Source organism: Melospiza georgiana, chromosome 28 (assembly GCF_028018845.1).
Source record: "Melospiza georgiana isolate bMelGeo1 chromosome 28, bMelGeo1.pri, whole genome shotgun sequence".
Lineage (NCBI taxonomy): Eukaryota > Metazoa > Chordata > Aves > Passeriformes > Passerellidae > Melospiza > Melospiza georgiana.
The window spans coordinates 2,890,958-2,907,663 of record NC_080457.1 but is presented as its reverse complement, the minus strand read 5'-3'; the positions used below and the strand labels follow the sequence as shown (position 1 = coordinate 2,907,663).

Below are 16,706 nucleotides of genomic sequence, written 5' to 3'. Positions count from 1 at the left end.
GGCGGCGGAGGCAGCCCGGCCGGTGGGGCGGGCCGGGCCGGCCGGTGGGGCGGGACGATGCCGGTGATGAAGGGGCTGCTGGCGCCGCAGAACACCTTCCTGGACACCATCGCCACCCGCTTCGATGGCACACGTAGGGCTGCGACGGGACCGGGGAGGGGCCGTGGGGGGAACCGGGTGGGGGAAACCGGTGCTCGGCAGGAGACGGGAACGGGACGGGGAGCGCCCGGCACGGCTGACCCGGTGCTCGGCCACCCACGCGCTGTACGGGACCGTCCCGTACTGGGCTCGGTGCTCCGGTACTCCCGTGCCCGTGTCCCGGGCCGCCCCCGGTGCCGCTCAGCACCAGGGACAGATCCCGGTGCCTGCGGGAGCACCGGAGAGGGAAGGGTCGGTCCCAACACGCCCGGGATGACCCAGGGATCCATCCCCCAGATCCCTGACCCGGGATCCCCAGGCCCTCGTCCCGTGCCCGGGCAGTGCCGGTGTCCCCGGGCGCTGAGCTGCTCTCGGTGTCCATGGGCCGGGATGGGTTGAAGCCAGGATGGGTTGAAGCCGGGATGGGTGATACCCGGTGCCACATGCCACCAGCACTGCCGGCACCATGAAGCCACCCAGGGATGGGCAGTGTTCATGACTGATCTCAGCTTTCCTTCAAAAACACCTGCAGCAGGGGTATCCCGGGCCAGCTGCCTGCCAGGCTGAGCATCTCCTCCCTTGCTGGGGGTGACTGGCATGGAGATGGCACTGGGAGCCTGCAGCCAACTCGCAGGGCGCTGTGGAGGCACTCAGAGCACCCTGAGCATGTGTTTGCTGCCATGCTGCCATGCCTCCGAGCCCGGAGTGACACAGCCCTGGTGGTGCATGGGGTCATTTACCCAGGGAAGGTGAAATTTGAGATGTTACCCTTGGGGCTGCAATGTGTGAGAAATCTCTGTTCCCCTTCTCTTACTGAGCTGTGCTTGGAGGGTACAGGGCAGAGCCACATGTGCCTCCTGATGTTAATCCCACTGTCCCTCCAGAGGGGCAGAGCTCATGGATCAGGCTCTCCAAGGGAAGCTGCCTGCAATACCAGGACCAAAACCTTGGGAATTTGCCCCAGAGAACCTGGCATCGCCTGCTGTGCCCTGGCAGTCTCCTGTCCAAAGCTGCCCAACCAACTCTGCCGGGCACTTTTAAACAGTGCGGGGCTTTGTGGCTTTGATGTGCCTCTTATCGGCTTTATCTGCCATGGAGAGGGGTTTAGGGCACTGATACTCCGTGGGGAGTTAACCCTGCCTGTGCCAGGCAGCGGCAGCTCCGGGCCCTGGGACACCCAACCAGGCACAGTGCCCACCATGGCTGGGGTCTGCCAGCCTGCCAGGGCCACATCCTCCAGCTCAGCCAGCCACTCCCAAACGCAAACCCTTGTTTTCTGTTCTAATAACACATCCTGGATATCACCATAATCCCGGCTTCCCAGAGACAAAATCTGGCCTTAGTCACAGCTTCAGGCTATTTTTGCTTCTCCCAGCTAATCCTGGGCTGAGCTGTGCTGTGGTGGCCCCACGGCACCTCCAAAGGCAGGGCTGCCTGGGGATGCCTCCCCTCCCTCCCACAGCCTCTTGCTGTCTTTGCCTGGCCCTGGCACCACTCTGCCCGTGCTGTGCAGGTGCTGGCATCACTGTGGGCTCCTTTCCTCTATGAGATGGGCAGAGCACACCCACCTGGCACCACTCTGCCCGTGCTGTGCACGTGCTGGCATCACTGTGGGCTCATTTCTTCTGTGAAAGGGGCAGAGCACATCCACCTGATCCTGGCTGTGTGATGCAAAGGTTCTGTGCTGGGCAGCACCAGAGAACAATTTGGGGCTGGGAATACCCTGATCTGACCCTGGTTCCACCACAGTCCATGCCAGTTGCACACCCACTCCCTTGGCACCCTGCTAACATGAGCCCCTCTGCCCCACTGTGGGGCAGGGCTGGGGGGCAGAACAGCTCCTCTGTGACTGGGCAGGGCACGGGGCTGGCAGCACTTTGCTGTGGCTGGTGCCACCTCCCACCACCAGGGCTGGGTGATGCTGGGGACTCTCTGTGCTGCTGAGAGGATGAGGATGCTGCAGTTCATCCCTGGCGCTGCCCCTTGATGGTTTTTCTCCCACGCTTTCAGCTGGTTTCTCAGCACCCCACACCTCTGGGGATCTCAGCGCCACAGCTGGGCACCCCTGGACTGGGCACGCCCAGCTGGGAGCTGCTGCTCCCACTAAGCTGCCTGAGCCCTGGCAGAGTGGCAGATGGTGAGGGGGAGGCGTGAGCTGCCTCGCGTGGGTGATGGGGGCCAGAGACACATCCAGCCTCCTTCCCCTTCCACTGCACGGGGCCGGGGTCCTGCTGGGCTGGGCAGGGGGTGAACAAGCTCTGGGAGCAGCTAGAGACAACCAGCAGCCACACGGAGCTCTGGCTTCACCTCCCAGAGCAGGGCTGGGAGTGCTGTGCTGCTGTTTGTGCCCCCTGAGGTGGCCCCAAGGCCTCGGGGGCAGCTGTGTCTCCTTTCAGACAGCAACTTCATCCTGGCCAACGCTCAGGGCCGCTGTGGCTTCCCCATCGTGTACTGCTCCGATGGCTTCTGCGACCTCACCGGCTTCGCGCGCACCGAGGTCATGCAGAAGAACTGCAGCTGCCGCTTCCTCTGCGGGGCCGACACCAGCGAGCCCGCCCTGCAGGGCATCGAGAAGGCCCTGGACAGCAGGCAGGAGTACCAGACTGAGGTCTGCTTCTACAAAAAGAGCGGTGAGTGGCACGTGGGGCTGGGTACGGGCCACAGCTCCAGATGGAATTTGGCCCCGTTGTGGTCTCGTGGTGGCTTGGTTTGGAAAGAAAGGAGTGTGCTGAGGAAGGCAGGAGCCTCCCCTGAAATGGAGAATGTCAACCCTCCCCACCCCTTTGATTTGCTATAAATTTTAAATTAAGGGCTCTCAGGCAAAAAATATGGGAGCAGGAAATAACAGTTCTTCAATAGGGAAGAAAATAAAAGGATAAAATAAACAATGCAGTGAACTAAACCAACACTGCCAGAGTCAGAACCCAACCTGACACCCTGTGGGTCAGGGTGTTGGCAGCAGTCCCATTGGAATTGTGGCTCAGCCCTCCTGCAGTGTCAGGGGTGGTTCTGCTGGAGCAGGGATCCTGTAGAAAGGTGCAGTCTCTTCCTCTGATTATCCAGGGGAAGAAGAGGCAGCTGCTGCTCTGGGAAATCCAGTGGAGAAACTCTGCTGGTGTTCCAGAATCTCCAGATTATATCCAGGCAGGAATGCTTGGCTGGTGTTCCAGAATCTCCAGATTCTATCCAGGCATGAATGCTTGGCTCCTCCCTCTGGGCTCACATCTCCCAATGGGATGCTGTAGTTCTTGTCAGCCATGCAGTGACATTCAATAGCTGTTATCAGCAGATGTCTCCTTGGAGGGAGGAGTGATTGTGATCACTGAGAGAGAGATAAGGCAAACTACCCACTTGACAAAAGACAGCTGCCATACAGCTGGCAATAGAACACATCTTGCCTTGCAATCTGGAACTCATGGCCTGGGAGAAGCTGCTGAGCAGTGAGGGAGCTGCCCTGCCCTCACCAACTCTCTCCTGCACCCAGGAGCTGCCTTCTGGTGCCTGCTGGACATCATGCCCATCAAGAACGAAAAGGGAGAGGTGGTGCTCTTCCTCTTCTCCTTCAAGGACATCACAGAGAGCCGAGGCAGGAGCTGCCCTGGTGACAAGAAGGAGGGTGAGCTATGGCTGTAGAATGGGAGCAGTGTGAGCAGTGGACACGTGGCAAAGGGGTTCCCTGTTTGCTGCACTCTCCTGACTCAGCATGCCTTGTTCACTGCAGAGAAGCAGACGAGTGAGAAGCAGAGGAGCAAGAAGCCTGGCAGCTCTCACCTGAGGGCTGCACGGAGGCAGGGCCGGACCATGCTGCACCAGCTCAGCAGCCAGTTTGCCCGCAGGGACCGTGGAGAGATGAAAATCAACCGTGTAAGGATCTGGGGGACCCTCAGTGCCTCCCATTCTGGGGGTATGGTGAGCTGGCAGTGCAGCAGCTCTCCTGAGAGCAGAGCCCAGCCTCACTGGGATGCTGTTCCCATGCACGTCTCTGCCTGGCCTGCCAAGCACTGAAATTCCCCCCAGCTCTGGCAGCCACGCTGTACCCAGGCTGCACTTGTGTTTGCTTGGCAGCAAGAGAACCCAGTGGGTGCCCAGAGCTGCTTGTTGAGACAGCAGAGCTGGCAGCCCTGGCAGAGCTGTGCCTCTCCTCATGTATTCACTGTCAGGAAACCCCAGTGCTGGCTCTGAGCACAGCCACACTGGCTCTGGGGAGTGCTGTTACCAGGGTGCCAGAGCTGTGCAGCTGCCAGATGGGGCACAGCCCTGTGCCAGCCCCTTTGCACAGCTGATGTGCCCAGTACAGGGCACCACCTGCAGTTGTGGGGCCAGAGAGAGGGTCTGAGAGCTGATGAGCAGGCAAAGGATAGCGGTGCACCACTCTTGAATTTTGGGGATTTGGGTGGGATGGCCCTGGCTCTGCCCTCACCTTTGCCCCAGCAAGTGAGTTGGCACCTGAGATGGTTCCAGGCAGCAGCTGGCATTGCCAGGGGATTGCTGTTAATAGCAATGACATTGCATTAATTGATGTGCTGTAATCAGGGGTTTTGTGCCCATCCCTGAGGGTGATCAGTGCAGGAAAAGGGCATCATCACCCTGGCATCAGGGGTGCCAGCTGGCTGGCAGGACTCAGGGGAAGGAGTGGCTGTGGTGGGCTTCACTCCTCGTGTGGGATGACCCCTGTCCCACCCCACGTTTGCCCCTGCAGAACGTGTTTGAGAACAAGCCGTCCGTCCCCGAGTACAAGGTGGCCTCGGTGCAGAAATCCCGCTTCATCCTGCTCCACTACAGCATCTTCAAGGCTCTCTGGGACTGGCTGATCCTGCTGGCCACCTTCTACGTGGCTATCACTGTCCCCTACAACGTCTGCTTCACGGGCACAGAGGACAGTCTGTCAGCTGCTCGCAGCACCATCGTCAGCGACATCGCCGTGGAGATGCTCTTCATCCTGGGTAGGTCTGAGCACTGATCCAGGATACAGGACAGGTGGGGCAGGGATCAGGGGTGATGGAGAGGTGTCTTGGTTTGGAAAGACAGGCTAAGGAAGGCAGGAGCCTCCCCTGAAATGGAGGGGAAAATTAATCCCCCCTCCGAATTGGTATAAATTTTAAATTAAGGTGCGCTCAGGCAACAAAAATTATGGGAGTAGAAAACAAGAGTTCTTTAACAGGGAAGAAAATAAAAGGATAAAATAAACAATGCAGTACACTAGAACAACACTGCCAGAGTCAGAACCCAACCTGACACCCTGTGGGTCAGGGTGTTGGCAGCAGTCCCATCGGAATTGTGGCTCAGCCCTCCTGCAGTGTCAGGAGTGGTTCTGCTGGAGCAGGGATCCTGGAGAAAGGTGCAGTCTCTGCCTCTGAAGATCCAGGGGCAGCTGCTGCTCCTCTGGGGAATCCAGTGCAGAAGCCGTGCCGGTGTTCCAGAATCTCCAGATTATATCCAGGCAGGAATGCTTGGCTGAGGTTCCAGAATCTCCAGATTATATCCAGGCAGGAATGCTTGGCTGAGGTTCCAGCATCTCCAGATTATAGCCAGGCAGGAATGCTTGGCTCCTCCCCCTGGGCTCACATCTCCCAATGGGATGCTGTAGCTCTTGTCAGCCATGCAGTGACATTCAATAGCTGTTATCAGCAGATGTCTCCCTGGAGGGAGGAGTGATTGTGATCACTGAGAGAGAGATGAGGCAAACTGCCCACTTGACAAAAGACAGCTGCCATACAGATGGCAAATAGAACACATCTTGCCTTGCAATCTGGAACAAGAGGGTGATGGGATTGCTGTGCCCCTGCTGTTGGTCCTGGGCACACCAGAAGTGACACCAGTGGGTGCTGGCTCAGCTCTGCCAGCCACAGGAGGGGTGGTGAGGGCTGCTCCTGCTCTCCTGGGGCAGATATCATCCTCAACTTCCGGACAACGTACGTCAGCCAGTCGGGCCAGGTTGTGTATGACCCTCGCTCCATCTGCATCCACTACGTGGCCACCTGGTTCTTTGTGGATCTGATTGCTGCTCTGCCCTTCGATCTGCTCTACATCTTCAACGTGACCGTGGTGAGTGCTCCTGGCACAAACACAGCCCTGGACAGCAAAGCTGCTGCCCTCCTCCCTGCCCCTCTCCAACACCCACATCTCCTGGGGATACTCGGTGCCCTGACAAGCCACAATTATTGGAATAATTACCAATATGGCCAGACAGGATGTGCTTGGGCTTGTCTGGCCCTTGCTGCTGAACCAAATAGCGGCAATGTGGTGATTTCACCTCAGAGACACCTTTGGCTAGCTTGGTCCTGCAGCTGGGCACTTGGAGACAAGTCCAGGCTTGCAGGAGCTCATGTTTACCTTTGCTGGAGAAGCTTTAAGGCGATGATGAAGGAAAAGGAGTTGTTCTGATGGAGGGTTTGGATCCAGAGCTTTATTCTGGCCCACAGGCCTCTGAATCCAGCACCAGCTCCAACAGAACTCCCTGTCCTGTGGTTGCTGCTCCTTTGAACCCCGGGGAGAGGGGCAGGGAAGGGGTAGGGAGCCACCAACCAGGTAGGGGGGGAGTCAAAAGGGACAAAGGACACCTGGATGGCCCAATGTCCCCCAGGGGTAGAGAGCATCCTTTGAATCTGCCAATCACTCAGCATTCCCTTCTGGAATGGCAGGACTGACAGACAGTGCTGGGAGGGGAAAGGAGAGGTGGCTGACACACCTGGCAGGGAATTATCAGGGGAGGGACCCGGGGTATCTGAGGCAAACCCTGAGATCACACCACAACACACGACCCTGGCTGCCTGCTGGGTGTTGGGCACGGGGCTGCAAGGCTGACTGGGGATGAGCTGCCTCTGCCTTGCCCTGCTCCCCATCACCCTCCTGGCAGTGGTGGGGGTCACAAAGGGTGGTGTTGGGGTCCCTTTTCCTCCCTGCCCGCAGCTACCCCCGGTTCCCCTCCCTGCCTGCCCCCTAGACCTCGCTGGTTCACCTGCTGAAGACGGTGCGGCTGCTGCGGCTGCTGCGGCTGCTGCAGAAGCTGGACCGCTACTCGCAGTACAGCGCCATGGTGCTCACGCTGCTCATGTCCATGTTTGCCCTGCTGGCCCACTGGATGGCCTGCATCTGGTACGTCATCGGCCGCCAGGAGCTGGAGAGCAACGACCCGCGCACCTGGGACATCGGTGAGTGAGGGCCGGGGCAGCTCGGGGCACTGGGATCCCCCCTGTGCTGTGGGGCAGCGGATCCAGGGGTGCAGCACTCCTGAAAGTGCCAACCCCAGGCTATGCTTGGCAGGCTGGCTGCACGAGCTGGGGGCACTGGGATCCCCCCTGTGCTGTGGGGCAGCAGATCCAGGGGTGCAGCACTCCTGCAAGTGCTAACCCTGGGCTGTGCTTGGCATGCTGGCTGCAGGAGCTGGGCAAGGGGTGTTGTGACCGTGTTCACAGGGGTCTTAGGGTGAGGGAAGAGATGAGGATCTGACTTCATGTTTCAGAAGGCTTGATTTATTATTTTATGATATATATGTCGTTAAAACTATACTAAAAGAATAGAAGAAAAGGTTTCATCAGAAGGCTAGCTAAGAATAGAATAAGAATGATAACAAAGGTTTGTGGTTCAGACTCTGTGTCCGAGCCAGCTGGGCTGTGATTGGACATTCATTAGAAACATCCAACATGGGCCAATCAAAGATCCACCCGTTGCATTCCACAGCAGCAGATAACCATTGTTTACATTTTGTTCCTGGGGCCTCTCAGCTTCTCAGGAGGAAAAATCCTAAGGAAAGGATTTTCCATAAAAAATGTCTGCGACAGGGTGTGCTCGGGGCACTGGGATCCCCCCTGTGCTATGGGGCAGCAGATTCAGGGCTGCAGCTCTCTCAGCTGGTTCCTGCAAGTGCTAACCCCGGGCTGTGCTTGGCAGGCTGGCTGCACGAGCTGGGCAAGAGGCTGGAGGCTCCCTACATCAACAATTCCGTGGGGGGCCCCTCCATCCGCAGCGCCTACATCGCCTCCCTCTACTTCACCCTCAGCAGCCTGACCAGCGTGGGCTTTGGGAATGTCTGCGCCAACACCGACACCGAGAAGATCTTCTCCATCTGCACCATGCTCATTGGGGGTGAGGAGGGCAGCAGGGCTGGGCAGGGCGCTCACCTGGGGCTGCCAGAGGGTTGTGTCCCTGGCAGGGCGCTGGGGGAGGTGATGGGGTTGTGAGAGAGCCCTGTGAGACAGCCCTGGGCTGGGTTTGGGGAGCAGTTCCCCCGTGCTGTGCCCACACCTGCCCTCTATAGTTTTGCCGGCGCCCCCAAGGAGGGGAGGGAATGATGCCTCTGACTCCATCTTATCAGAAGGCTAATTAATTACTTTATTATACTATATGATTATATTATATTACACTATTACTATATTACACTATTACTATATTACACTATATTATTACTATATTTCACTATATTATACTATATTACACTATATTGCACTATATTGTACTATATTACACTGTATTATACTGTATTATTACTATTATAATTACTATAAATATTCTATATATTACACTATATTCCCTCCCCCTGACAAGGGGAAGGAATGCTGCATCTGACTCCATCTTATCAGAAAGCTAATTAATGACTTATTATACTATATTATTCTATACTATATTACACTATGTTACATTACATCTAAACTGAATCTGCCAAGCACTCACTCTGCACACAACTGCACAGAAATCTCATGCCTGTCAGCCAACAGTCCTGACACACACACACACACCTGGCCCTGACAGGCTGAGGAAACAAAACACCATCACTGTGGGTAAACAATCTCCACATTGCATTCTACTTTGGCACAAACACAGGCACAGCAAATGAGATAAGGATTGTTTTCCCTTTCTCTGAGGTTCAGAGAATGTGAAACCCAGAATAATATTCTCGGGAGGAATTTTGTGCCTTGCTTTTCTCTGTGAGGAGAAATGTGAGGAGAAATGAGCTGGCTCTGAGGCTGCCCTCCCTCCTGTCCCCAGCGCTGATGCACGCCGTGGTGTTGGGCAATGTCACGGCCATCATCCAGCGCATGTACTCCCAACACAGCAAATGATAGAAGAATTGTTTCTCCTTCCTCTGATGTTCAGAGAATGTGAAACCCAGAATAATATTCTCGGGAGGAATTTTGTGCCTTGCTTTTCTCTGTGAGGAGAAATGTGAGGAGCAATCAGGCTGTCCTCCTGCCCCCAGTGCCGATGCACGCCGTGGTGTTCGGCAATGTCACGGCCATCACCCAGCGCACGTACTCGCAATACAGCAATTGATAAGAATTGTTTCTCCTTTCTCTGAGGTTCAGAGAATGTGAAACCCAGAATAATATTCTCGGGAGGAATTTTGTGCCTTGCTTTTCTCTGTGAGGAGCAATCAGGCTGTCCTCCTGTCCCCAGCGCCGATGCACGCCGTTGTGTTCGGCAACGTCACGGCCATCATCCAGCGCATGTACTCGCAATACAGCAATCGATAAGAATTGTTTCTCCTTTCTCTGAGGTTCAGAGAATGTGAAACCCAGAATAATATTCCCGGGAGGAATTTTGTGCCTTGCTTTTCCCTGTGAGGAGAAATCAGGGTGCCCTCCCTCCTGTCCCCAGCGCTGATGCACGCCGTGGTGTTCGGCAATGTCACGGCCATCATCCAGCGCATGTACTCGCGCCGCTCGCTCTACCACACCCGCATGAAGGACCTCAAGGACTTCATCCGTGTCCACCACCTGCCCCAGCAGCTCAAGCAGAGGATGCTGGAGTATTTCCAGACCACCTGGTCGGTGAACAACGGCATTGATGCCAATGAGGTAGGAAGTGTTGGTGGGGTTTGGCCGGCATCCTCCAGCCCCGACCTGCACTTATGGGGGAGCAATGGGGCTGGCATAAACCCGACTGCCTGCCGGGCTGATCTTGCTCCTGAGCAGGCAGCACCAGCTGGATAGCTCAGTCCTTCCCGGGGACAGAGTGTCTGAGTACCCAGGCCACTCATAGCCGTGGCTACCTTAGCAAGTTTAGGTGATATCAGCCATATCACCTTTGGATATTGTAAGGTAGCCATGGCTACCTTAGCAAGCTTATTGGATATCAGCTCTTTAGTGATTATCAGCTCTCTTAGGATTCCAGTTCTTTGCTTGCTAAGGCGCCTTGCAGGCTGGTTGGGAAGCAGATGTGAAAGAGGAGAAGAAAACGTCCTGGAGCTCCACAGCAATGGGTTTATTGAGGGGTCTGTGAAGGGTTCCAGTGATGGCTCTTCTAACCAGAATGGGCTCAAACAGCCCCTTTTTATAGGGTATAAACTTGTCTAATAGAAGGGGTTAAGGGAAAGTGACCTATGGGGTTACAGAGATAAGATGGGGTCTGAAAGGCGGAAGACAGGAGCTTATTTTGCTATTTCATCATAACTCAGCAATTCCTATCATTAAACCTCAGCCCTCCATGGGGCCATAGCAAGCTTGGAGCCTGCTACACTGGCAGGGCCAGCTCTGGGGCAAATTCCTGCCAGCATGGAGAGTGGGACAGGCTACGGAGCAGAAACAGCTGATTACCACAGTGCCCACCTCTGCTGAGACACTGAGGCAGCTCAGCAGCGAAATTCCCCACTCTGGAGGGGAACCTGTCCCCTGGGGCTGCAGGAAAGCTGCTCCCTGCCCCTCGTGCCCACAGCCCCAGTGTCGCTATAGGACACGAAAGAACACAAGCGTACACTGCTGTTCTCAAGGTGAAGAAAAAGGGAAGTTTATTTTTTGACTCTAACATTTATAGTTTTCCGAGAGTCACAGTGGATTGGAGGGTGACAGTGCCACCTCTCCAATGACACTGGACAAACTAACAATCTATTAACTTTTTCTTCTTCTATAAAGGAATGCAAAACAATGAATTACTTTCAGAAAGCGTGTGAGAAAGCCCGCTATAAGAACGATAACATCAGAAGGCTTAGAAAATGTTAAAAAACCAGAGTGACAGCCCGGCTCCTCTGTCCGCAGCTGCTCCACGACTTCCCCGACGAGCTGCGTGCGGACGTGGCCATGCACCTCAACAAGGACATCCTGCAGCTGCCCATCTTCGAGACCGCCAGCCGGGGCTGCCTCCGCTCGCTGTCCCTGCACATCAAAACCTCCTTCTGTGCCCCGGGCGAGTACCTGCTGCGCCAGGGCGACGCCTTGCAGGCCAACTACTTCGTGTGCTCAGGCTCCCTGGAGGTGCTGAAGGACAACGTGGTGCTGGCCATCCTGGGTGAGGGCAGGTGGAGCGGGCTCTGCCCCAGGGCGAGGGGTGAGGGTGTGATCGTGTTCACAGGGGTCTTAGGGTGAGGGAAGGGATCTGACCCCATGTTTCAGGAGGCTTGATTTATTATTTTATGATATATGTTGTATTAAAACTATAGTAAAAGGATAGAAGAAAGGATTTCGTCAGAAGGCTGGCTAAGAAAAGAATAACAAAGGCTTGTGTCTCGGACAGAAAGTCCAAGCCAGCTCCCTGTGATTGACCATTAATCAGAAACAACCACACGAGACCAATCACAGATGCACCTGTTGCATTCCACAGCAGCAGATAACCATTGTTTACATTTCCTGAGGCCTCTCAGCTTCTGAGGAGGAAAAATCCTAAGGAAAGGATTTTCCATAAAAGATGCGTCTGTGACAGCGAGGGGCTCGTGTCACTGAGCCCAGCCCCTCCTGCAGGCAAAGGGGATTTGATTGGAGCCGACCTGTGCAGAACGGACCAGGTGATCAAGACCAACGCGGACGTGAAGGCCCTGACCTACTGTGACCTGCAGCACATCGGCCTGCGGGGGCTCTGTGAGGTGCTGCAGCTCTACCCCGAGTACGCCAGCAAGTTCACAGCCGACATCCACCAGGACCTGACCTTCAACCTGCGCGAGGGCAGCGAGATGGAGGTGGGTGCGTGTCCTCCTGCTCAGCCCCTGCTGTGCTCAGGGTCCTGGAAGGGGGTCTGTGCACTCAGGTTGCGAGGCTGGGGAAGGGGCTGCAGCTCTGCCACCCTGGCATGCAGGCATGTCCTGTCCTGGCTCTGTGCAACCCAGGGATTTGGCAGAGAGAGCCTTTGCAGTGCAGGAGGATGAGGCAGATGGAAGGTCTGGAAATGGGGTTGGAGAGAACTGGATAGACAGCCAAAGCAAAGCGCCCTGGGTTGCAGCACGCAGCTGGGGGCTGTGGGTTAATCATGCTGATGGCTCCAGGGGAGGATGTTCTGCTGCAGAAATGGCTCTGCTGCACTTTACCTCCCCCAGCTCTGCTGAGAGAGGCTTGGAGCTCCTCTGGAGCATCTCCCTGGTACCCAGTTTTCCTCTGAGCCTGGCGGAGGTGGTGCAGGAGGTCCCAAACAGCCCTAGAAAGACCCACCAGGTCCATAACACAGGAGGGGCATAAACAAACCAAGAGAGGAGAATGCCAGGAGTGTGCACCAGGCTCTGCAGCTGCATCACCCTCCCACACTGGTGGGAGTTCAGCCATCAGAACTGGGGCTCTGAGGGCTGGGCCAGGGCTGGGATTTGAGGTGCAGCTCTGCCTCAGGACACTCAGGTTGGGCAGCTCCATGGCAGCAGCGGAGGAAGGAGAGTGGCTGAGGGGCTGTGGAGGCTGGAGCTGTGTGGGGCTGGGGAATGTGACAGTGCTCACAGGGATCTCAGGATCTGACTCCATGTTTCAGAAAGCTTGATTTATTATTTTATGATATATATTATATTAAAACTATACTAAAAGAATAGAAGAAAAGGTTTAATCAGAAGGCTAGCTAAGAATAGAATAGGAAAGAATGATAACAAAGGTTTGTGGTTCAGACTCTCTGTCCAAGCCAGCTGACTGTGACTGGCCATTAATTAGAAACAACGAACATGGACTAATCAAAGATCTACCTGTTGCATTCCACAGCAGCAGATAACCATTGTTTACATTTTGTTCCTGGGGCCTCTCAGCTTCTCAGGAGGAAAAATGCTAAGGAAAGGATTTTCCATTAAAGATGTCTGTGACAGGGGAAGGCTTGGCTGTCCAGGGAGGGCACTGAGAGGCTGAGGGGACTGTGCAGGGGCTGGGCAGGGTCTCTCTCCTGCAGCTCAGCCAGCACTGTCTGCTCTCCCCGCAGGGGCTCTGCCGCTACTCCCGGTCCCCGAGGCTGCCGCCGGCGCCACAGGTGCGTCCCTCACCAAGGCCATGGGAGAGGATGGGGCAGGGGTGGCTGTGGTGGGCCCAGTGCTTACTGGAATATCGCCAATATAGCCATTGGGATGTGCCTGAGTTTGTGTGGGCCTGCTGCTGAACCAAACAGCGGCCCTGTGGTGTTTCACCCCACAGACACTTTGGGCTGGCTGGGTGTGTGGTGTTTCACCCCACAGACACTTTTGCGTGGCTGGGTGTGTGTTGTTTCACCCCACAGACACTTTTGGCTGGGTGTGTGGTGTTTCACCCCACAGACACTTTGGGCCGGCTGGGTGTGTGGTTTTTCACCCCACAGACACTTCTGGCTGTGGGTGTGTGGTGTTTCACCCCACGGACACTTTGGGCTGGCTGGGTGCTGCAGCTGGGCGGTTGGGGAAAAGTCCAGGCCTGCAGGAGCTCTGGTGGTGGTGGGATGGAGGTTCCCCCTGAAACAGGGTCTGATCCTTGGGTTTACCACTGGCAGAGAAGCTTTAAGGCGATGGTGAAGGAAAGGAGTCGGTTCTGATGGAGGGTTTGGATCCAGAGCTTTATTCTGGCCCACAGGCCTCTGAATGCAGCAACAGCTCCAACAGAACTACCTGAGCCCGTGGTTGCTGCTCCTTTTAACCCCAGGGAGAGGGGCAGGGAAGGGGTAGAAAGCCAACAACTAGGTACAAGGGACAAAGGACACCTGGATGGCCCAATGTCCCCCCAGGGGTAGAGGGCATCCTTTGAATCTGCCAATCACTCGATGCCCTTCTGGAATTCCAGGACTGACAGTGCTGGGAGAGTAAGGAGAGGTGACTGACACACCTGTCAGGGAATTATCAGAGGAGGGAACGGGTTCTGGGGTAAACCCTGAAATCACAACACAACAATCCCTGACCTCCTCCCCTCCCGCAGCCTCGTCCGGAGAGCGGCGCTGCCCCGGAGAAGCCCCTTCCCTCCATCGTGGAGGACGACGAGGAGCCCGACGAGGTTTTCCAGCAGCCCCCTGCCAGCAGCTCCCGCCGCAAGCTGCTGCTGCCGGCCCTGGGCAGCTCGGTGCGCCGTGGATCCCTGAGCAGCCTGCTGGGCGATGAGCTGTGCCCGGCCTCAGCCCTGCGGCACAGCTGCCCGGCCCCGGCCCGCGGCAGCCGCAGCCCCTCTCCGCAGTGCCGCAGGGACAGGGAGAGGGGCGCCGGTGTGGGCAGGAGGCCGGCCAAGCTGCTCATCCCCTCCCTGCACTCGTACAACCCGCCCGACCTCAGCCCCAGGTATGGCGGGGATGTGCGGGTGGGTTATCCGTGCCAGCCAGGCTGCTCAGGGGTGGCACAGGACAACCCTCATCCCTTGCTGCTCTAGGGTCGTGGATGGGATTGAAGACAACGGAGGCACTTCAGAGGCACAAACCTTCTGCTTCAGCACGGAGATGAGTGCAGCAAGGGACTCACCCAGCTCAGGTACTGCCAGGAGTGTGGCAGGTTCATTTAACTCAGAGCTTCAAATCCGCTCCCTAGCTTAGCTCAAATCATCTCCCATGACTAACCACCCTCTCTTAATCAACCTCATCATAGCCCTCTCCTATGCCCTTCCAATCTTAATTGCAGCAGCCCAAAATCCTAAGTTACATACACGGCCGAAAGGGCCCAAACATTGTTGGCTCTCTTGGGCTCCTACAACCTCTAGCAGATAGAGTAAAACTATTAATCAAAGAACCTATTCATCCACCAACATCCTCCCCAATCTTATTTATCACAACCCCAATACCAGCCTTACTCCTAGCAATCTCAATCTGAACCCCACTGCCCCTTCCATTTTCCTTAGCAGACCTTAACCCAGGCCTGCTCTTCCTATTAGCCATGGTGAGCTGAGCAGGGTACTCCATCCTTCTCGGGTTTTGGTTGTTAATTGCTGCCCTGAGATGTGCAGGATGTCTCTGCTTTGGCCTGAGTGGCAGAAGAACGAGTCCGGACTCTTCACTTTTCGGTCTTGAAGTTGTTTATCAATTCTTATCTATAAAATTTTCTTTCTGTCCAGCCGAGATCTGCTCAGCAGGGCAGCCACAGGCACTCTGACTGCCCCTCTACACCACAAACCAAGTACAACATATCTACACTTAATTCCCAATACCTATCACCTCTGTTAGACAGTGCACTTCTACTCTAAACCAATCCCAAAGTGCCAACATCACTGCAGAAAGTGGAGAACAAGAAGAAGGAGAAAGGCTGGACACGCCCAAGTTCCTCCATCTTGTCCCCATAACCAAAAATCCTAAAATCTACATTTTCACCCTGTGATCATCTTGTTATTACACTATTCAGACCTGTGTGACTTTCATGTCCTCATACAAAGTTGGTAACCCACTCCAAGGCTCAAAATCAAATCCCTGGGTGTTCTGGGCAGCATGCCAAGGTCTCTGAGCTCCCTAGCGGGGTCCTGGCAACTCTGGACACCCGGAGGGATGTACTGAGTTCCAACACATCCTATGGTCATGCTGAGTTTCCCTGCTGGGCAAGGCCAAAGTGCCAGCCCTGGGGGTTGGCAGGACATCCCACCTCTGTCTCCTCTCCCATCCTCCCCAGCAGGGACTGACCCCGGCGGCCCAGCCCTGGCGATGGAGGCAGAGCAGATAAAGCAGAACATCAGCAGGCTCAACCAGGAGGTGTGCTGGGGCCCACAGGTGGGTGCACGTCCCCAAAAACCCCGCGGGCCCCGGCCGCTGCTCACCGCTGTGTGTCCTTTTCCAGATCACCCACCTCAACCAGGAGGTTTCTCACCTCAGCCGGCAGCTGCAGAGCATGATGGAGCTGCTCAGGGCTCACCTGCCGGCCTGTCCGTGCCGCCCGCCCGCCGCCGTCCCGGTGCCCGCCTCGCCGCCGGTGCCGCCCAGCTCGCTCAGCTCGCCCAGCGGCAGCCCCCGGGCCAAGCGCTGCCCGGTCCGCAGCCGCTCTGCCCACGCCGCCGCCCTGCACCCGGGGCTGGGCACCGAGGGGCCGCGCCCGCCGCGGGGGGACGGCCCCGACCCCCGCCGGGACTCGGACTCGCAGCCGCCGCCGCCGCCGCCGCCGCTGCCGCCGCCGCGCTCCGCCCGCTCCTTCCCGGGCTGCTCGGCCGGCGCTTGGTGTCGCGCCCGCCCGCAGCCCCGGTCCGGTTCCACCAGCTCGCACTGACCCCGCGGGCACCGGCGGGAGCCGCACCGGGGCTCTGCGCTGCCGGTAACCCTGCCCGGGGATCCGTGATCCCGGGGGTTACCGGGGTTCTCCGCTCCGGGTGAGCCTGCCCGGGGTCCGTGATACGGGGGATCACCGGGGGTCTCCGCTCCGGGTGACCCTGCCCGGGGTCCGTGATACCGGGGATCACCGGGGGTCTCCGCTCCGGGTGAGCCTGCCCGGGGATCCGTGATACCGGGGATCACCGGGGGTCTCCGCTCCGGGTGAGCCTGCC

At 56.7% G+C, this 16,706-nt stretch overlaps 1 protein-coding gene across 2 annotated transcripts; it reads left to right on the top strand.

Annotated features, from left to right (window-relative positions):
- Positions 1 to 55: 55 nt before the first annotated feature.
- Positions 56 to 16,540, top strand: KCNH4 (potassium voltage-gated channel subfamily H member 4). 2 transcript variants are annotated; one of them, XM_058041890.1, is made up of 16 exons: positions 56 to 133; positions 2,535 to 2,768; positions 3,623 to 3,754; positions 3,860 to 4,002; positions 4,838 to 5,081; positions 6,026 to 6,183; positions 7,253 to 7,289; positions 8,029 to 8,223; positions 9,733 to 9,932; positions 11,109 to 11,358; positions 11,808 to 12,022; positions 13,228 to 13,275; positions 14,184 to 14,536; positions 14,625 to 14,722; positions 15,845 to 15,924; positions 16,010 to 16,540. In XM_058041890.1, the coding sequence occupies exons 1-16, from the start codon at positions 58 to 60 to the stop codon at positions 16,430 to 16,432; spliced, it is 2,886 nt and encodes a 961-aa protein (XP_057897873.1). In that variant the 5' UTR covers positions 56 to 57; the 3' UTR covers positions 16,433 to 16,540. The 2 variants fall into 2 exon arrangements, with proteins under 2 accessions (XP_057897873.1, XP_057897872.1); XM_058041889.1 differs by having other exon boundaries at positions 7,082 to 7,289.
- The last annotated feature ends 166 nt before the right edge of the window (positions 16,541 to 16,706 follow it).

What these genes read in the sequence shown, in the direction of transcription:
- KCNH4 (XM_058041889.1), top strand. Translation starts at nt 58, where the DNA reads ATGCCGGTGATGAAGGGGCTGCTGGCGCCGCAGAACACCTTCCTGGAC. An exon ending in CACCCGCTTCGATGGCACAC is followed by an intron (nt 134 to 2,534) that starts GTAGGGCTGCGA and finishes GTCTCCTTTCAG; the next exon opens with ACAGCAACTTCATCCTGGCC. An exon ending in CCGCCCGACCTCAGCCCCAG is followed by an intron (nt 14,537 to 14,624) that starts GTATGGCGGGGA and finishes TTGCTGCTCTAG; the next exon opens with GGTCGTGGATGGGATTGAAG.